The 21476-nt window shown below is 39.5% G+C and overlaps 2 protein-coding genes and 1 long non-coding RNA gene across 3 annotated transcripts; 1 reads left to right on the top strand and 2 right to left on the bottom strand.

Annotated features, from left to right (window-relative positions):
• Nucleotides 1-2223: 2223 nt before the first annotated feature.
• On the bottom strand, nt 2224-4850 carry LOC104946512 (uncharacterized). Its single transcript, XR_798456.1, has 2 exons — nt 4702-4850; nt 2224-2988 (listed from the first exon to the last, which is right to left on the bottom strand). It is a non-coding gene; the product is annotated as an uncharacterized lncRNA (long non-coding RNA).
• Nucleotides 4851-9635: 4785 nt separating this feature from the next.
• Nucleotides 9636-15299, top strand: timm23a (translocase of inner mitochondrial membrane 23 homolog a (yeast)). The gene is made up of 7 exons (XM_010772355.1): nt 9636-10084; nt 10227-10285; nt 10740-10833; nt 11732-11816; nt 11902-11960; nt 13668-13778; nt 14467-15299. The coding sequence occupies exons 1-7, from the start codon at nt 9988-9990 to the stop codon at nt 14592-14594; spliced, it is 633 nt and encodes a 210-aa protein (XP_010770657.1). The 5' UTR covers nt 9636-9987; the 3' UTR covers nt 14595-15299.
• A 188-nt stretch (nt 15300-15487) lies between these two features.
• Nucleotides 15488-19571, bottom strand: LOC104946523 (elastase-1). Its single transcript, XM_010772368.1, has 6 exons — nt 19436-19571; nt 19234-19343; nt 17712-17806; nt 17328-17608; nt 16561-16724; nt 15488-15734 (listed from the first exon to the last, which is right to left on the bottom strand). Exons 1-6 carry the CDS (start codon nt 19569-19571, stop codon nt 15555-15557), a joined length of 966 nt encoding a protein of 321 aa, XP_010770670.1. The 3' UTR covers nt 15488-15554.
• Nucleotides 19572-21476: the final 1905 nt, after the last annotated feature.

Raw genomic sequence — 21476 nt, 5'->3', positions numbered from 1 at the left:
TTAAATGTATCGTTCTATAACAGGGGTCTCCAAGCTTTTTTAGGATGAGAGCTACTTTGAACAAATAAAACAAGTCGTGAGCTACTTTTACTCCTCTTTTTTTTGTTTTTTGCAGTGTATATATTTAGCACATTTGAACATTATTATATGCTTACCTTTAACCTTTGTGTGCTGTTTGGGTCTGTGGGACCCGTTTTCAGTGTTTACTAAAAGAAAATGTATGCAATTTAATGATTTTAACCTGCTTTATTTGGGGGTGGACNGAGCCGTGCGGGGCCCGTTTTTGGTTGCGTGTTTGTTTCCACTTGGCCTAGTACCGGCTAGCGGGTCCTAATTCACAGTTTTTCTGGCCCCATAAAATTGTGGTTCTAGGGCCAGGAACAACCAGGCTGCAATTTTATGGGGCCAGAAAAACTGTGAATTAGGACCCGCTAGCCGGTACTAGGCCAAGTGGAAACAAACACGCAACCAAAAACGGGCCCCGCACGGCTCGGCACGCTTAAAGCCAGCTCCGCGCTGCAGTGGAAACGCGCCATAAGTCCCACTAAAGGCTTATTTCAAAGGCTTTACAGGAGAAACCTTCTTTAGAACATTACAAATGTGCATGTAGCATGATTTGGTGGTGCTGTAGTGTAGAAACAAGCTTTTCTTTAAGGCAGACACAGGGATGGCAGTGGAGGAAGAGAGGGAGCCACTTCGGCCTCTTCACAGAATTAAATATCCACAATCACTTTGACTGGGTACAAAATAACTACTGGATCCCCCAGCACGAGTCCAATGGGTTTGTCAATACGTTAAATGAGTAAAAAGGCCTTTACACATGAAAGACCGCTTAAAGTAGAGAAACAAACTTAGAAAAATACCAGACAAAACATACATTTCATACAATTCTGTTTCTATCCCCACATCGGCACCACATAGTAGATTAAGCTGAATCTTCATCTCAAGTAAGTAACTGTTTGTTTCATGTAGTGTGAATCTTATACAGTGCAGAGTATATGGGCGTTAATTCATGTGTGTGTGTGTGTGTGTGTGTGTGTGTGTGTGTGTGTGTTTGTTTGTTGTATTTCTATACTTTTAAGGATCAAATGTCTCCTCAAGGATAAAAGCAGGGATAAAGCTCTGGAAGACAAACACGGAGATCCACCCCTCTGTGATAGTCATTCGACATGTAAAATAAAAGTTGTTTGGCTTCAATTAAGCATTTGCCATCTGCTTAACTTTAACAAGTACAAACATAATTTTAAATCCATACACCAAAATAAGCATACATTAAAATTACGGATTCAGGAAATCAATCAAATGTTATGTTAAGTAAGAAAGAAAAGGCTGATTATTATATATTCTGATATTTCATCATATGTGAAGGGACGTGAGAGGTTAGTTACTCAGAGACGACTATAAATATGCTCCAGAAACATTTCTAAGAATTCTTTAAAGGAGCTAAATTCCAAATTCAGAGCACATGGACCCTGTCAGTGGGACAGGGACACACCCACACCTACACAGGGACTCACATGCACTAACTATGCAAGCAACACAAACACAGAAACTCAGATTACGACAACAGCAGAGGAAGAAGGACGTAATTCTCTGCTCACTTCTCCTCAGGAGCGTGCAGAGGATGTCAGAGGGAACCTTATTCATTAAAGAGCACTCTTTACAACGATCTGCAAATTCACTTCTGTGTGGTTAACTCTTTGTTACCTGGTTTACATGTGCACAAACAGAAATGTACTGTTTGTAAAACAAAGTACATTTGAAAAAGGACTCTTTTAATTTGAGGGCAAAAAGGTTGGTGCTCAGGCCCCCTTTGAGTTCGATCTGTGCTCACGTTGTCCCTTACATACCTTTACAATTGATGCTCTGAATGTGGAATTTAGAACCTTTAAAGCTCTAGCAGAAGGCCTCTAGTGATAAGAATGTCAATCAATTTCTTCATATTTACTACCTGCAACGCTACATTTTAGTTTTCCATTTTACATGCCGGAATATCATACATAATGCCCTTAAAACTTCCTATTGGAATGAAATAAGCTGTCAATGACATGTACCCTACATCCTTCTTAATATTTCTCTCGGATATATTACTAGATGTTGTATGGTGCTGCTTCCAGTTTTCAGGGTAAGCCAGCTGTATACAGACGTGAAATCTCCCACCCAACTCTTGGAAAGAACTCATTATATCCTTAAATTCCTTTAAACAAAGACAGTGAGGCAAGCTTCAGTGTTAACAGTGTAGTCTGTGAACATCCATCGAAAATCATGCTTTTATGATTTCTACAAAATGAAGCATTAGTAAAAGGAATACATATAATATTTAGAAAAGGGTTATTTAAAATATTAAAACTCCACATAGTAAAAGTACAAAAAGTACTGAAAAGAAAATCAATGGTGTAGTAAAGGGACATTAGTAAAAATACATGACACTGGTAAACAGCTGCCGTGGATTTGTTTCCAAATTATGGAGTAAGTTTTGTGTTAGGATTGGGTTGATTCTAAAGTAACTTAAAAGTTTAATGTTTTTGAGGTAAATTGATTTTGGGCAAAGATTTAACATATACAGTATGTTTTACAGTTTAAAGGGAAACACCCTGATTTTTTTATACGTTGAATCAAAAGTTTTCCTCGTGGTCACTCTAGATGAGCAGCTGTGAGGTGTTTCCTGCCTAATTTAACCAGAGCAGGGAGTTTCCCTTCTAGGTTGGTGTTAAAGATTTAGCAGTGGCTGAATGTCAGAGGGTGTCCTCACAAGTATAGTAATACAAGCTTGTGCGTGTGTTTTAGTGTCTCTTGGCGCCCCCTAGTGTCGGTTCCTGCTCGCTGTGTGTGTTGTTCGGTGTGTTGCTGCCTCCACACAGTAGTTGGGTTTGTCAGAGGAAGTGAAGCCCGGCAGACACACACAGTGATAGGAACCCACTGTGTTAATGCACTTTGCATTTTTACACAGTGACATCCTACTGTTTAGCTCCGAGCACTCGTTCACATCTGTGGAAAGAGGAGGACAGACATGAGATTAAAGTGGACCTATCATGCTATTTTTAGGCATATATTATGGGTCTCAGATATATAAAAAAATATAAAAACATGTCTATGATGTGTTCTGCTCAAAATACAAACAGATCATGCATTTTAAACCTCCCTTATATCCTTCTATTCTAGCCCTGTTAGAGAAACGCAGATTTTGGGTCCTTAGCTTGAAAAAAAAAAAGGAGGCGGAGCTAATGCCTGATCAGAATTCTACCGGAGATAGTGGCCGTTTCTCAATCGCGAGGATGCTTGCTTGGTAGCACATGTCTTCCGAGTCACTTCCTTCAGAAGCTAGGCAAGAATCCTTCTTGCCATTCGTAAAACGAAGAGCGGAACAGGCTAGCAAGTGTGCAGGTGTGCGTCATATGAGAGGCCACGCCTTACATTTTCCGCCACAGATTTGGGGAAATTGGTCCGTGCACAAAGCATTGTGGGGATTTGAAGGACGCAAAGTCTACCCATGTGCAGCCTCGAAATTACCCCCAAACCAAGGACGCGGCCTCGGTGGAATTCCAAGTATGCTGGAGATTGGAACAGTCCTTCGGCGGCACTCGATGACGTAGTATCCTTGAAATATTGGCTTGGAAGCCAGTTTCCTCGCGATTGAGAAACGGCCAAAGTAAAATTCTGCCGTGATAAAACGCTATGCTGTTCTAAACCACATCAAGGATTATTTCTGAAACAGTATGGAGCTCAAATCCTTTTTCTCTTGCGGGTTTATCACAAGGTGAGTTCCTTTTTTTATTTCCTGCTTTTTAAAACACATGTGCTCTCTAGTACTGCGTTAGCTCTGAGTGTTAGCGATGTAAACAAAGAACATATTACGTCCAAAACACTTCGGCATTGTTTCTGATAGCAACCTTCTGTGGGTCCACCATCCGAAATTACGTAATATCGGCAACAAATCTGTATCAGCTCGTTGTACCCCCGTTTTTAAAAGATTTGGGTACGGAGGAAAAGAGAAAGGGTTTTATTTTCTGACAGTTTGTGAGTTCCCTGACACACCAGGGACACATATTTATGTATAAAAGACATCAAAAAGTGCATTTTGCATGATTGGTCCCCTTTAAAACATGTAAGATATTCTTTAGTTAATAGTCTAGCTGCCAGCTCATAGAATCCTACTGTGAACCCAGAAATGTTGAGTACATCAAAGTGTAATGATAGAAATGTATAGTACGGGTCCCCAGCACATAGAAACTGCCGGATGCTGACTTGCATATGTTGGGAAATTCTTAACAGTAGAGGTAATAATTGTCATCTTGTGCTCTCTATATCTAATGATCGCAACACTGCTCATGGTAGTCAAAATCAGCTCACCGAGATTACACATTGGCCACTTTCTGGTTAAAACTGCCATTTGCCAGAAATGTCAGAAATGGATTCAGCATCCTCAATAACTCCCCAAACTACTCCAAAATTGCCCAAATTGGCCAATCCATTTTTTAACCATTGTCCACATATAATGGTAATTGATGCTATTCAACGCACATTATGCTAATTGTGCACATTTCCCTACATATTCAAGTTAGCATCCCGCAATTTGTAAGTGCTGGGGAACTTACTATAACATAAACGTTGGTGTACTCAACATTCCCAGGTTCCCAGTGCTGGCAAATAGACTATCAATTTAGTTTTATTGTGTTTTGGTTGTGTGTAGCAGCACCGTACCGACGCAGGCCATGCGGGACAGGTCCAGGGTGTATCCGTCGAAGCAGTCGCAGGTGTAGCCCTCCTGAACCCGCACACAGCGCCCGTTCTCACAGCCGTTCAGGATCCCACACTCCTCTGCCCGCAGACCCTCAAAGGCCTTAAATGGAACTGTAGCACAAAGAGACAAATTAACTCCAGAAACATCACATGTTTAAGTTGTATTCGTACATTCCTGGGTACACTACAATGAATGGGGACCTGCGGACTGTTCAAATATCATCCCTTAAAAGAAGCTCATTCTAACATTTCATTATTTTTATGAACATAGGATGGCAGCAAAGCGCTGTTAAATATCGATCTATCTATCTCTGCGTTTTAAGGCTTCAGATGTTTGGAGAAAACCAACAAAACCAAAATTTCAATACAAAAGTAACAGTGGTGTTTTTTTTAAAGATAATCTTCGTGAGCCTATACAAACTAAATCAAATAAACTTTGTGGCTACTTCGAAAAATAATAATAATAACTGCTGTCAATCATGGATAACTACGACCAGCCAGCAGCTGACAGGCAGGAAGGAGCTCCCTTAGACTGCTCCAGCTCCGCTGTCACAAGGATCGATACGGGAAACATTCCTGCCCACTGCAAAAACTCTGTACATCAAATCAACTCTGGCTGGAAGAGAACTCTCTGCTCCAAATTTCTTTCTTCTTTGAGATGTTTATATTTATTTTCTACTCTTTTTTATTTGTAATTATGTGCAATGCCTTGTTTTTATGCAGCTGTGACCAACACATTATAATAGGGCTGCTCAATTAATCGTATTTTAATCGCGATTACGATTATGGCTTGCAACGATTACGAAAACAACATAATCGAAATAAAACGATTATTTTCTTTATTATTATTATTTTTTTTTCTTATATATATATATTAGGGCCGGGACTTTAACGCGTTAATTAAGATTAATTAATTACACAAAAATTAACGCGTTAAAAAAATTAACCGGCCCCTTTTTCCACCCTTGGTCACGAGATCTCTGTCTATGATATCTCTGTCTACTAATCTCTGTCTATGATATCTCTCTATGAGATCTCTGTCTACGATATCTTGTCTATGATATCTCTGTCTATGATATCTCTGCTATGAGATCTCGTCTAACTAATCTCTGTGCTACTAATCTCTGTCTATGAGATCTCTGTTCTATGAGATCTCTGTCTACGATATCTCGTCTATGAGATCTTGTCTATGATATCTCTTATCATATGAGATCTCTGGCTATAGATTCTCTGGCTATGAGATCTCTGTCTACGAGATCTCTGTCTAATGATATCTCTGTCTATGATATCTCATGTCTACGATATCTCTGTCTACGAATATCTCTGTCTAGGATATCTGGTCTAGGATATATCTGTCTAGTATATATCCTGTCTAGGAGATCTCTGTCTATGAGATCTCTGTCTATGATATCTCTGCCTATGATATCTCTGTCTACTAATCTCTGTCTATGATATCTCCCTGTCTATCAGATCTCCTGTCTATCAATCTCTGTCCTATGATATCTCTGTCTATCAGATCTCTTCCTCTAATCTCTGTCTATTGATATCCTGTCTAATGATATCTCTGTCTTACTAATCTCTGTCTACGATATCTCTGTCTACGAATATCTCTGTCTATGATATCTCTGTCTACTAAACTCTGTCTATGATATCTCTGTTCCTATGAATCTCTGTCTATGGAGATCTCTGTCTACTTAGTCTCTGTCTATGAGATCTCTGCCTATGATATACTCTGTTCTATGAGACTCTGTCTATTGAAATCTCCTGTCTACTAATCTCTGTCTTATGATATTCGTGGAAAGTTGTGTTCCTTACTTTCAAGAAATGTTTTGTTTCGTAATTCTCGTAATTCTTTATCCACGTCGCCTTGTGCCATATTTACTGTAAATTTTGACATTAATATTTCGCAAACTGCTTGCGATACGAGAATATATCATCTGAAAATTAGTCCGGAAGTGTTTCCATAACGAAACAATACACGGTTATAATGTGTCGTGTAAATTATGCTATTCTATTCATATGAACGCATATTACATCCCGACGAGCTTTAGTATTAGAGCCTAATAAACCCAGTTATTACATTAACGGCTAAATTTACGCTAATAAAGTAATTGAAATTTTTGACATTTTTTCATAAAAATTGTCAACTAATGGGACTTGAAATTCATATTAAGTTGACTTTTTTTTTTTAAATATATCATATATATAATCCCGGCCTGAGCTAATTTTTTTAATTAGATTATTAATGTCCGAAACATTAATTAATTAGCGTTAATTAGCGTAAAAATTAGTGTATATTTATACTGGACTATTGTCACCTTCGTACAACAACACTGCTAACCCTAACAAATCCGATACATCGCGTCACCTTATCTACTCGACTTGTATGTATCGGAATCTCGCTTGTCTTAGTAACAAATAACGCCCAACGTTCGCCTACCATGAGCACCGGATTGGTCCTGTTTCCTTTTCCACGTTAAAACTAATTTCACATCCGTTATCGTATAATCCTTATATCATGTAAAGTCTTAAGTCCATCGGATATCCATCATCTGGAAGACATCTGATATTGGAACAAAAACATTTCATCTTTGTTGAAAGTTCATGTAAGTCTGTACCTTTTGGACTGATAATCTTTTGTAGAGAAGACACGAAGTCTCCGGTATTGTCCCTGAAACAACGCACGCCACATCGGTTTGCGCCGCTCAACTAAATTTTTTTACCCGATCGATTTAAAGTCAGCCCAGTCTGGAGCAGTCCCTATTTGCACGGGGTTCGTGTATTTGCTCGAGGGGTTCGTACTTACCGGTCCAACGGTGGGTTGTTGTATTGATCCTTATCACAGCGTGCGATCCCTTCCACATGACATGGCTAATTGATCTTTATTTTTCTCCTCACGGTCTGCTAGCAAAACCCCGCTCCACCGCGAACCACACTACACACAGCCGTTCCCGCGATGACCCGCCCCCTTAGGCAGACAACGTATCCGGCTGGACAAACTAGTTGCCTTCAACCCACCCCCAGCGCCAACAACTGAGGCCTCAGCCCGATTCGCACGACCCCGATCCGCAAGCCCCTGCCCCTCCCGCACGATACCCAACAACCGTAACTCCCACCTATCGAACTGAGCAATCACACGACGCCCACTATGCGTCTCCAGAGAAAACGCCTAATTACAGTTTGTTCGGGCACCGCCACGATCAGCCTCCCCCACAGGTCAGGCAGCCACTCGTTGTTCTACCAACGGTAGGTGGCCCCACGGTTGAGTTTCGCCCCGCCCGCCACCAGAGTAGTGCGCGAACGCCAAGTCACACCTGATCAACAAGTGCACACCAAACCAACACCCAAACTTCAGCCCACCTCCTGCCAATCACCCCGAGGTCCATCAACTTACGCCCCAGTGGGACCCTCTCGGTAGGTACTCCTTTTCAAGCGCACGTTTTTATTCACGCNGTCTAAGTTATCTCATTGGGTCTCAAACGTTTTGTACAATTTATGTAAACACATATTTCCAAGGCACTCCTTTATAATTATTGGGATAAACAGGTTTGAAATCATTTCAATGTATACGACAGTAAACCAAAAATATTGTTTAAAACTGGAGAAATAAAAAAAATGTTAACTAGGTAAAATAAGATATGAATGAACAACAAAAATAAAATAAGTTACATTTATTTGTTATTAGCTATGGTAGGTTATTGGTTATGTTCACATACTTATTTGATTACTAAAATGTAAACCGATCTTTTTCATATGGGTGTTTTAGAGTTGTACCCCCAGATCTAGTCTCTAATAATTGTTCAAAGTGCACCAGATTGAAGCATTTTACTTTAAAATGTTCAAACATTTTTTCCGAGGGTGTATACCCCTGGACCCCCCTAGAGGAGGTGATGTCCACCCCCCAATTCAAACATGTTCATACAATACTGAATACATTTGAAGCCTTTTTGATGTATATGACCTATGTCAATAAGTTTCTGTTTTTGAAGTGTATTTGTCTTTTGTAGAGATGTTTCATTTATTGTTTATATATTCTATAGGGAGGGGGGGGGGTGCCATCTAAAATCTCGCCTAGGGCATCAAATTGGCTAGAACCGGCACTGATTATAACTATAGGTGCATCAATGTGTGTTTCTGTGGAACTCATTTCAACTAATCTATATTATTTTTGCTAAATAATATTGATCAATAACGTTTAATTTTAATCCATAATATCTCATCATGCATTATCTGTTAAATTAGTTTTACCTCAACAGATTATAAAAAATATTTTAAGATACAAAATCCTTATTCTAGGAAAAATGTCTCATTATTTAGAGTTACTAACTCATTATTTTGAGATAGGAAGTCATTATTTTATTCTGAGAACGTCTTTAGTTATAAAAAATGTATTTCCCCCCTTTAATAAGGCTAATTCCCAATACAAATCAATACTAATACTATGTTAATAGTAATACTTAAATTCAATATTAAGTTTGTAATGTATACGTAAACATTGTTTAAATAGTGTGGCACTTCCAGGGTGCATCACAGCACTTTATAAGCCAGGAAAGGTACTTGAATCCTGGGTAAAAGTGCTTTAAAATGTCGTGGAAACTTGTTTTAAATGGGAGCAAAGTGTTGGCTCCAGCAGACAGCTTCAGCTAATTTTACAAGACTGTACACAGAGAACAGGCTGCATCACAGCACTTGACAAGGCAGGAAAGGTATTTGAATCCTGGGTAAACGTTGTTTAAATAGTCTGATACTTCCAGGGCGCATCACAGCAATTTACAGGCCAGGAAATGTGCTTGAATCCTGGGTAAAAGTGCTTTAAAATGTCGTGGAAACTTGTTTTAAATAGGAGCAAAGTGTTGGCTCCTATTTTTTGTAGTTGTTACTTTTCCCTGCAGAATCTCTTTTCCCACTCCAGCAGGTGGCGGTAATGCACCTCTACTCGTGTTGGGCACCTGTCAGACGAACACCACAGAAGAAGAAAGCAGAACGTGCTGCTGGAGGTCAGAGGATAGACGAGAAGACTTTCTCAGTATCTGTAACACAAATCTGCATTTTCACGTTTAAAACTCAGTGAGGATTTAACATTCACATCAGCAGGACACTTTCTACTGCTGTCAGTGAATCCAGCAGCTCGTCGTCGACCAGTCTCTCTTGGATTTTGAGTATTACGACATAGCTAGCTAGTGCTTGCTAACGGCTAGCAGCTCCGGTGTTCACCAGGTGACCCTCGGATCTCCTCACTTTACAGCGATGGACAACTCGCAAGGGTCGGGGGGAATGAAAGGAGGTATCGGGGGTCTTTTTGGAGGAGGTGAATACTCCAACACAGAGCTCGCCGGTGTTCCCTGTAAGTGTTCCCTTTGCTGTAGTCTGCTAAGACCGGTAACATCTGTGCTGGTCGCCAGCTCTATGCCCTCTGGATGTCTTGTTGATACAACCGTTACACAAGTTAAAAGGTTAGCTAACTTGCTATTGTGATTTCATTTCAGTGACTGGAATGAGTCCTTTGTCCCCTTACCTCAATGTCGACCCTCGGTACCTTGTTCAGGTAAGCTAAAGTGGAATGTATCTTCTTTGTAAATTCAGATTCTGTTAAGTATTATCATTAGGCATAATGCAGATATGAGAAATGTGACAGCCTGATAACCCATTTGAAGCTTGACTATGGGCTCAGACAATAAGCAGATTTATATTATTTTAGATATTACAATGTTTCCTACATGTTGTCTAGATTTGAAAAAGTGAATGTATTGAACAGTAACAATAACAGCCTACAAGACAACCAAGAACAACCAACTACCCTATAATCTAACCATACCTTATATTTTAAGTGAATCCAAAACAATATTCCATCACTCAAATGTTATATAAATAGAGGCATATGGCAAGTCAAAAATAACAGTACAATGGATTGATTTAGAGAAGAAGAAGAGTAACACATTTACAAATGCGTCTTTTTTAACAAAATGTATTTTCTAACTGCTGTTGATGTTGTGTTTCAGGACACAGATGAGTTTATTCTGCCCACCGGTGCCAATAAAACAAGAGGAAGGTTTGAACTGGCTTTCTTTACCATTGGAGGCTCCTGCATTATTGGTAAGGCAAAGTACACGTGTTCTTTACATATATTTACTGTATATAAATCCCTTTCACTTTACATATTTTTTTGCTTTGTAGTAAAAATGATAAACGTGTGTAGAATATGAGTATACACATTTCGTACACGGGGTGTTTAAAGTGCTTTACAAAAGAATAAATAACAGGTTAATTAAAACTGGTGCAAATTCTTCAAAGAATGAGTCACACATTAATACAAACAAACACTCAAAAATCTGTTTATTCTCATCACTGCCCAATAAAAAAAATACAACTTGTTGAGCTTGAAACATGCAAATGCTTGCCTTTTTTACAAGACTGTCAACGGCCTTACCTCACCTCCTCTTAGACAGTTTGTTAACATACGCACAACTGCAACTCGGATAACAAGATGTGCAGCGAGAGGAGATTGCATTATTCCACTCAGAAAAAGTTATTTCATTCAGTCTTCATTTTCTGTTAAAGCTGCTCAGCAATGGAACTCAATCCCATCTCCAATCAGAGACCAGACCACATTCAGGTTATTTAAATCAAAACTCAAAATATGGTTAGTGAGGAATCAGCTCTGCCAACACTGACCCAATCTTCTGCTCCTTACAACCCACTGCCTGTGTTTTAACATGTTCTTTTGTTTTGTTTTATTTGTTTTGTTTCATTGTTCTGTCTTTTAAATTGTTTTATTTAAGTATTCCAGAAATGTGTGTTCCATGTTTTACATTTATTGTATTTACTTGTTTAAAATGAAATGTGTTTTAGGTTGACTTTTAAAATCTGTCCAGGGACTACAGATGAAAAATAGCCTCTTCGCTAACTCTGGCACATTTACAGAAATGTTAATTAATGTGCACTGTCCCTGTTAAATAAATAATAACTGGAACATAACTTATTTTGACTTCAGGAGCAGCATTTGGGGCTGTAAATGGTCTCAGGGTGAGCCTGAAGGAGACTAGAGACCTGGGATGGTCCAAACCTCGTAATGTGCAGTGAGTATGGACACTTCAGTTATATTTATTTAATTACACCTGGATCACTGGAGCTGTCTTCTAAATGTTTGCATTCTCCCTTCAGGATCCTCAACATGGTGACCAGACAGGGGGCTTCATGGGCCAACTCTCTGGGCTCTGTTGGTAAGACATAAGGCTGCTCGATTATGGCAAAAATCATAATCACGATTATTTTTGGTCCAAATTGATATCACGATTATTAAATACGATTATTCATTGACTTTGAAAACATCCATTTATTGAACTTTAAAAAAAAAAATAATAATAATTTGAACAGAATGTTTTTAACAGTTGATTACCCTGAACTTTAAGTATAATTTACATTTATATCTACATTTAAATAAATAATATCAAAATAATAAAGGTCAACAAATATTTCGGAGCGCACTTCCACAACCTACTAAACATATATAAATATGATCTCTAATGTCACTCACAACCTGTCATGTTTAATCTGCTACACGCAGTACTCTTATTTTGGTAACCCCTGATCCGGAAGTAGCGAGCTAAGAGGTTCCGGCTTGACGAGGTTAAGTAAAAGTTGACTGTACGCTAGAGGCCGGAGCATAAAGTAGACCCTCCAGAAAAACGCGGGCAAAAATCCTTGATTATGCGGGCTAAATTCCTTGATTATGCGGTTAAACATGCGGGGATTTTATGTGATTTTATGCGGTGAAATTGCGGAGAGTTGCGAAATATGCTAAATATGCGGGGAAAAAGAATAACAATTTTTTTAAATATTGGGCTGTCTTATTTATTCTCTCTCACACACAACCTGCCACTAACGTTAAACCCCTTTCTCTTCACTTACACACATTCAATGCACACGCACACACTTCTCCGCCTCATTCTGTTTTCATTTACTCGTTCGTTATCTGACCAGCTTCAATCTTGTAGGCTACTCACTTCGTTTCTTGTAGCCCTCGACAGGCTTTTGGAGGTTGATGCCTCGCTGAACGTGAGTTGAATGGCTTTCTTGTCCGCAGCAGCAGAAAGCTTTTTCGAATGTTTGAATGAATGAAAGTGGGTCGTCACCGTCGATTTTCTCTTATGCTCCAACACACAGTTGCACGGGGTGCAGAATAGTTTCCCCCCACTTTTTGCCCGGTCTTTAGTAGAAATGTTCGTCGGTAAATGAGATGGATTAGATTTTTTCATCTTGGTGTTTTCTCTATCGTGTGAGCTCCACACGTTCACTCTATACAGTGTTGTTTACATTCTGTGATGCGCGAGCTGATGACGTCAAGTCAAGACGAGTCAACTTTTTTTTTTTCAACTTTGTGTGGAAAAATGCGGGGATTATGCGGCCTTTTGATAAATATGCGGCCTTTTAAAAATCTGCGCCATTTTGCTGATTATGCGGTAAATTCTGCGATCGCAGAATCGCGTTTTTCTGGAGGGTCTAATAAAGACACGGCAACTAAAGCTTCCCTTGTAACGTCTTCATATGGCTTTATTAAATGGACTGCAAGTCACAGCACAACCTGGCCGAGAGGGCTTTTAGGGAGGGGTGAAAGCGCACGCGCGGGCAGGATGTATAACGCAAGACAAATTGAGAGCATCATTGCGAAAGAGAATGCAGCAAAAATTATCGTTTTATTTCGATTACGCTGTTTTCGTAATCGTTGCAAGCCAAAAAACATTTTAAAATGTGATGAATTGCACAGCCCCAGTAAGACCCTTATGAAAAACTAATCCCAAATCATACTGCAACATCTAGGGAAGCTTTACTTTATTTGTATACACTACATATTATATTGGAGTGCTTTTATGAATTTGTGGTGTTTGGTATATTTCTTTTATGAAACCTTTTTGTTTTTTTCTTTGCAGCCTTGTTATATAGTGTCTTTGGCGTGGCGATAGAGAAGGCCAGAGGAGCAGAAGACGACATCAACACGGTGGCCGCTGGGACGCTAACTGGGATGCTCTTTAAATCCAGCAGTAAGTGTCTTCTCTGTTGTACACCTTCCACTTATGTGCGTGCTATTTGCAGATGTGTTTCAATGAAACAAAGATAGCTGGATTTTAACATTCATTGTCTCCATATAAAATCCTCCTGTGGAAAAATTATGTTTTCACAAGTTATCAATTAAATTAATGCAACTTTAATCCTACTGAACCAGCAAAATGCAATGTTTTTAATGCTATTGGGCTGCAACAAGTGATTGTTTATTAAGCTAGGGATTATATACTTTTCTTTATAAGTAATCTATTAAATTGATGCCTATTTCCACCTTGCACGAGTCATAAGTCTTCATTTCTGAATAAATGTTTTCTAAGATCCCATTTCTACAGTCATTGATTAAATAATTGGAGTGCACAGATACACCTGATTTTATAATATGGAACTTTGGACTATGGTCTGGAGTTATTTTCCTTTTTTAGATCACACAAGTCGACAACAATCCGAGCAGGTTAAAACACAATGAATATACATGCATAAAAAAACTGTGCAAAATGTTGGTTTTAAATAAATTAGTGTGGAGTGTCAACGTTGAGAATAAAGCTTAAAACTACGCCGTAGAGCCATAAAACAGAAATCTTTCTGAAGTTGTTATTTGGCATGTTTTAATGCATTCTACAATGTTCATACACAGCTCTATCATTGATTCTGTTTCCTCTATGTTAGCAGGTGGATTGAGAGGTGTAGCCAGAGGAGGCCTGGCTGGTTTAGCCTTATCTGGTGCCTACGCTCTCTACAGCAACTGGGACCACCTCAAAGGCTCCTCCCCCTCCCAGTCCTCCAGGCTGTACTAACCCTCTCCCACACAGATCTGCTTTACATTAGGGCCAAATATCTCTCCAGGACACAGCCTTTCACCACAGCGCTAAGAGGAATTACACTCTGGTCAAATGCAGTGTGCTTTTCAGGGAAGTGTGGGCTCTTCCCAGTACTCTGGTTCACTTTCCTTTCCAGGAGCATTCTGGGGAACATAGGATGTGGTTGAAAAGAAAAGGAAGATTGGACTTAACTCCGCTGGGAATCGAGATGTAGACCGTCCTATAACACCCCTCTCTCTTCATTTATCTGTGGCATTCCTGTCGCTGATCTGATTAGTCATAAGAAAGGTTTTTTAAAGAAGTGTGTCATTTGTTATATTATTGTTTATGTGAGACTTATAAGTCTTCTTTGATGATAGTTTTGAAATCAATTAACCTGTTATATATGGGTTAAATAAGCCAAAGGGTGACACCTGGTGTGTGGGGTTCACCTGATGAACGACAGCATGTTCTGTTTCTGGACTGAAAGACTCTTCTAGTAGACGAGCAAAGAGATTTTCATTTACGATGTACAAACACAGAACGAAGCCTTAAGGTCAGTTCTAAATACTGTTGTATTTATTGAAGCGTATATGCAGTGTTTCCTGTTTTACTGTGCCAGAAGAAATCACTGTAAAGCTGTTGGTGTCTCCATCACACTCGCTGTATTAAAAACGATATTAAAAAAAATGTTGACAAAGATTTAGCTTTTAACTATTTTATTGCACAATTGTAGACTGGATGTAAACGTGTTGTACATTATGCACGACTTTGTTCAGAGCAGTGCATAGTGTACACTGTCAAATATGTGTTTAAAACCATAGTTGCCCATTCAGAACTTGCATTTACATCTTGAAGTGGTTGCTGAATGGACTATGGCACATCAAAACAGATTGTTGTCTCATGTGGACGTCAGACATTAAACAGAGCTTAAGTTTGCCAGAGCCGGGGACACGTTTAGTGCAGGAAGAAGTCCCTGATGCGCGTCGCCTCGATCCAGGGGATGTAGGCAGCGGTGCGAGTGAAGACGCTGGGTTTGTTCTCCACGGTGCAGCCAATCGGGCCGAAGCTCACCACACCGTGCACCTCCCAGCGGTCGTGACCCTGCTGGCACAGCAGAGGGCCGCCGGAGTCACCCTGAGAGACGGAGAGAGATAGTGAGGAGGTGGCATCTTTTAAAAATTCATTATTTCTTTTACCCCCAAAATATTCAGTAAATCGGAGTCTAGAGTTCAGTGTTTAGTCGACAAAATTATATATCAATCAAGTTATCAAATCATCAGTATTTTTTTGTGCTTAAATGACAGAACCTGCCTGAAATAATGAGATTTGCTTTGTGTTTTATATTGTATTCACATTTAAAGGGGTTCTAGTATGCTCTTTTTCAGGTACATATTCGTTTTGTGCCTCTACTGTCACATGTCTCTATGCTCTAATGTTCAAAAGTCTTTATTTCTCTCATACTGCCTGTGCTGCAGCACCTCTTTTCACCCTCTGTCTGAAACCAGTGCCCAGTCTGCTCTGATTGGTTAGCTGGCCGACTTTGTTGTGATTGGTCAACTGCCTAGAGATGTCCCGCCCCTTAGCCATTGTATTGGAGCGGTAGCCAATAGAATCGCAACTGTTACGTAGTGATGTCACTATGTCGCTGAAGTTAACAATCAAGGTGTTTCAGGCATGGGGGGAGGGCGGTATATTTGGGGGAGAGTAACTCCCTCTGGAGGGTACTTTGGGATTGTAGCCCTTGGAGACCATTTATATGCACAAAAAACAATATAACACACTACAGGAAAGAAAAAACCCAAATAAGTATAATAAGGCCTCTTAATCCCCTTGGAACTGGGATGGTTGATTCTCACTATTTTCTGACATTTCATCGACCACGATATTACTCTGAAGAATCTTCAGATTCATAGGTAATGAAAATAACTGTTAGTTAGTTGCAGCTTTATGTTTGTCATACCTGGCATGCAGCAGGCGGGCCCTCAGTGTCTCTGAACCCGGCACAGATCATGGAGTCTCGGACACGCTCGCCCCAGAATTTCTTCTGCCGGCAGGTCTTGTGGCCAATGATGGGTAGGCGGGCTTGATTCAGGGCTTCTGCCAGAGACACATTCTCCTTCCCGCCTGAAATGGAGTAAAGGACAACAATTTTTATTTTAACTGCATTTTAAGTCAATCAAGACAATTGTCATTAAAACACTGTTATTTTGCTGTGACAATATGACATCAAACACTAAGTAGAGTAATGATAGTCTATCATTTTGGTTTGAAATATCTCCCCTGCAGTTTTGTACAACAGTATACTACATGCACACATTCAAGATCCACACATTTTAAGATCTCACTATTTAAATCACTTCAGTATAAACAGTACTAGCCACGACAATTACTGCCCCGGCACCAGTGTGAGCATGTTTATAAGGACATTTATTAAAAAGTAAGGTTTTAGTGGAGATGTCTTGGAAGTACTGGATAGAAGAGACTTGGAATATATAATGCATGAGTTGTGTGAGTTTTGGGTGTTTTTTTAACATATGTTAAATGTTGTTAACACAGCCCCCATTTAGTTTCATTCATCAAGATTTTTCTTTGATTTTAGTTTCCAAGTTCACTGTGTATAAGCATGTTTTTCTTTTTCAATTCAAGATAAGACAATCTAAGTAACTGATAAATAAATGATAATTTTGAGGGGAAGTGTGCCTTTAACAATCCCTCTCTTCCTCTCACCTCGGGTGTCTCCCCAGCCGGTGACCCAGCAGTAGTGTCCCGGGTTGAGGCTGGTCTGCTTGCGCGGCAGGCAGGCGTAGCGGATAAAGTCTGTGGGGACGATATCTGTGGCAGCCTTCACCAGGGCGATGTCGTAGTCCAGCTCGCTTTGAGCCGGGTAACGGAAGTTCTCGTGCCGGTAGATCCTCTTCACGGGAAAGACCCTTTCTGCTTTCTCCGAGCGTCTCAGCTGGTGCTTCCCCAGGACGATCCTCCAACTCCCAGCATCCTCAGCTTTCCCCCTGAGAGGCCAAACAAATAGTTAAAGCAAGACCATAGTGGTTCTCATTTTGTTTCTTTTTTCAAACCTTCTGTCTTTCTTCTTCTGTGTTCACGGTTTCTTACTTTTGGAAGCAGTGAGCAGCAGTAAGGACCCAGTTCTTGTGGATGAGAGTTCCTCCACAGACGTGAATGTAATGTTTGCTTCCCCTGGGACGAACCTACAGGAGACAACCAGACACCCTCCTCAGTGATGTGAAAACATTTGGTTATACTTAATTTACTTTAAAAATGGTCACCTGATGGATGATTAATTATGATTTGTTATTAGTGAGTAAACAAGGATGTTCTGTTGCTCACCATGTGGTTGGTTCACATTTGATAGAGCATCAATGTTGACTCAGTTCATTCACACATGTTTTAATATATGACCCAATTAGCCCTATTCTAGTGTCCATTTACCAGAGGTGGACGAAGTACTCTCATCTTGCACTTGAGTACCAGAGTGTAGAAATACTCTGTTACAAGTTAAAGTCCTGCATTCAAAATGCTACTCAAGTAATAGTAGGAAAGTAGTTTCATCAAAATATACTTAAAGTACCAAAAGGAAAAGTACTCATTGTGAAAATTGACCCATTTCAGAATAATATATATTATATGTTTTGATTATAATTATTGATTTATCAAAGTTATGTCAAAGCTGGTAAAGGTGCAGCTAGTTTAATGACTTTGTATACTGCAGTGTAGCTTGTGAATTTACTCCAGGTGGAACTAATACAGTCTTATTTAAGTGTGGATTCACATCAATAATGCAAATCTGCTCATTTAAGGTATTCAATTAATCTAGTAGAGGAGAAGTGCAAAGTAGCAAAAAAGGAAATACTCAAGTAAAGTACATGTACCTCAAAAAGTACCGTACTTGACTAAATTAAAGGGTGGCTGTGGCTCAGTGAGTTAGTGCGCTGATCTTTGAATCAAGGGATAGCATGTTCGAGTCCCACTGCAGTCAGCATGTCATTGTGTCCCTGGGCAAGACACTTCACCCCAAATTGCTCCTGTGGGCATTGCCCACAGTATTGAGTATGTAAGTCGCTTTGGATAAAAGTGTCTAACATGTAATGTAAATTAATTCAGTTACTTTCCACCTCTGCGATTTACATAAAAGTCTATTCATCTATGATAACACCTTTTCTCCTGCTAATGTTAATTACAATCATTCATGTTTAAAAAAAAAATATGTAATTGTAATATTCTCAAGTGATTAGTCAATTAATTTAGTCAAATACACGTGTCAAACTTATTTGTGCTTAACCACTCCTTTCTAACATTTAAAATAAGAGAATTTACTGATTTTCTCTGTTTAACAAGCATCTATATGCTTTGAAAAAAGTTGTGCATATGAAATAGATAATTTAAAGACGTCACCTTTTGTTGTGGGAACTTATCATGGGCATTTTTCTCTATATTCTGACATTCAAAACAATACAAGATTAATTGATAAACTTCTTTAAGACCCGTAGTTGCAGTCTTAGGATAAATAAAAGTGTATCTGGTCTTAGTGTATTGGATTTTTGAATATAACATTGAATATAGCATTGAATTTAAGACCTCCCTAAGCTGAACTACATCAATGGAGAGGCAGATGTACCTGCAGAGACACCTGCCAGGGCCAGGAGTGGGGTCTGGCCTCGTTCCCGGAAACAATCCTCTCAGCTACGTTTGGCTTGAAGTGAGCCAAACCACAATCCCTTGGCCAGTCTGAGAGGGAAGCATAACAAAAAAAAAGTAAAGCTCCAAAACCAGAAAGTTGATATTCAAAAGTAGGTTTTGCATGTTTTAACAGCCCTCACCCAGGTGGAGCAGCTTGTGCTGGGGCTGCCGTCCGGGGGTGAGCGTGTATGCATTTGCTGGCAGAGATGCCTTGCTCAACAGCAGCGGCAGCAGCAGAGACAGAAAGAGGAGCAGCGGAGGTCCAGGTACAGCCATCTTCATCACAGAATCCCCGGCCGGCAAACGTCCCACGCTATTTATACCAAGCAGCCAACGCACACAGATGTACATGCACAGGTACACATACAGTACACAAAAACACACACAGGGACAATAAGCTGGGTCACAACAAAGGCCAAGCGCTGGATTGTTCTCCTCCAACTGCGGGTTTCCACTGCCGCTGAGAAAAAAATGGCATTTTGGGGAGTCCCATCAGCACTTTCACATACATATAGTATGCTCACACACAGTACACCAACATGCACACTGCACAATGCAGCACTGTACACAAACATCACATCATGCCACATGACAGCAGTGACATAGTGACCTGAAGTTGACCTTTATATCTAAACTCTCAAAACTACAGTGCATCCTTTGTAAACGTTATTGGGTAAGATATGTGTTGTTAACCTAATAGACATTTAAACGGTGAGTAGTTTATTCTTATTTTTTAAAGTTTTTTTTCTTCCTTAAATGTAACCAAATGTATAACTGCTGTTAATCATATTATTATATGTGTTTGATAGTTATCCTTTTCTTTCTTTTTTGAGACTGTTTGGCAAATAAACAGTATTAAAAAAAAGAAATATATTTTAAAAACTATTGGATGGATTGCCATGAAAATTGGTAGTGACATTCATGTTCCTTTGAGGATGATTGTTTTATCTTTTTAATCTCCTGACTTTCTATCTAGCATCACCATTAGGTCAAAGGGTCAATGACTAAATACCTGCTAACAAATGGCATTTATATCAGCTATGTGTACCACTAACATTCTAAACCAAGATGTTAAACATGCTCAAGATTATAACTGCTAAACTCTAACTAGTAAGCAATATTACTGTGAGTATTTAGCATGCCGCTAATTAGTAGTTAGCTAAAGCCTTTAGTCTCACAAAGCAATAATCCTGGCTATATACTATCAGGGCAGCCACCATTTGAGTTCAGCTTGGAGTGAGATTTTTTTTTTGGTGAATTTAGGGTTTCCCATTAATGTACCGGGGGCGCTACAGTGGAATACGCACATACACAGTGTATCCGCCACTCTTACAATCAAGTGCTATTTTATAAGTGGGGGGGGGGNNNNGGGGGTCCTCACGTCCTCTAGGGGGGTCCTGGGGCATGCTCCCCTGGAAGATTTTTTTTAAAATATTGAAGTTAAATTCATCAACCTGGTGCATTTTGAGAGCAAAAAGAAATTATGGATACATCTCTCAACACCCATATGAAACAGAACTGTAAACAGATTTTCTTTTTTTTTACGGATATTTTACAAATCACTCACCTTTTAAACTGTATTCTTGTTTTACTGTCATTTCATAACTGTTTTTCATTTATTCTCATAAATGGTGACCAAAACGTTTGAGACCCACTGAGATAACTAGACGAAAGTTAACTATCTAAACAGAGTCCCTTACTTCACTGAGCTGTAGTTATCTCTCAGTCTGACAGGACAGAGAGCTCTCTCCTTGTTTTAGAAACAGCTTCTAATATCCGTTAGTGCAGCTAGCTAACCAGATGCTAACAACAACAACAACAACAACAACAACAACAACAACAACAACAATGCAAATAGGGAATTTGGTAGAAATATACTGTATAATAGTAAAGTTATTCAAGATGATGCCATATTTATTGAAGATGTTACATTATAAATATTCCCCAAAATTATTCAAAAGCATATTCTTCCAAACTCCTTGCTGTAGTATGACACACAGGGGACTATTGATGTGTGTAGTGAGTTTGGTAGTAACAAGCTGTATAATAGTGATTGAATATTATTGTATTCTCTTTTTTCGGAGTTGCACTTTGCAGACGGTCCCTGAGCACTCGTTTCTTCTCCGGCTGCGGATAGAGACCAATGTAATGTGTCCAGCTCGGAGGACGGCGCGTATTGGC

Source organism: Notothenia coriiceps, unplaced genomic scaffold, assembly GCF_000735185.1.
Source record: "Notothenia coriiceps isolate Sejong01 unplaced genomic scaffold, NC01 NC01_scaffold00011181, whole genome shotgun sequence".
Taxonomy (NCBI): Eukaryota; Metazoa; Chordata; class Actinopteri; order Perciformes; family Nototheniidae; genus Notothenia; species Notothenia coriiceps.
Note: the sequence above shows the minus strand (reverse complement) of the source record. Positions and strands in the feature narration are given on the sequence as shown.

What these genes read in the sequence shown, in the direction of transcription:
- timm23a (XM_010772355.1), top strand. Translation starts at nt 9,988, where the DNA reads ATGGACAACTCGCAAGGGTCGGGGGGAATGAAAGGAGGTATCGGGGGT. An exon ending in TGGAGGCTCCTGCATTATTG is followed by an intron (nt 10,834 to 11,731) that starts GTAAGGCAAAGT and finishes TTTTGACTTCAG; the next exon opens with GAGCAGCATTTGGGGCTGTA. An exon ending in TCCAAACCTCGTAATGTGCA is followed by an intron (nt 11,817 to 11,901) that starts GTGAGTATGGAC and finishes TTCTCCCTTCAG; the next exon opens with GATCCTCAACATGGTGACCA.
- LOC104946523 (XM_010772368.1), bottom strand. Translation starts at nt 19,571, where the DNA reads ATGGCTGTACCTGGACCTCCGCTGCTCCTCTTTCTGTCTCTGCTGCTG. An exon ending in CCTGGCAGGTGTCTCTGCAG is followed by an intron (nt 17,807 to 19,233) that starts GTACATCTGCCT and finishes TGTCTCCTGTAG; the next exon opens with GTTCGTCCCAGGGGAAGCAA. An exon ending in GCTGCTCACTGCTTCCAAAA is followed by an intron (nt 17,609 to 17,711) that starts GTAAGAAACCGT and finishes TTGGCCTCTCAG; the next exon opens with GGGGAAAGCTGAGGATGCTG.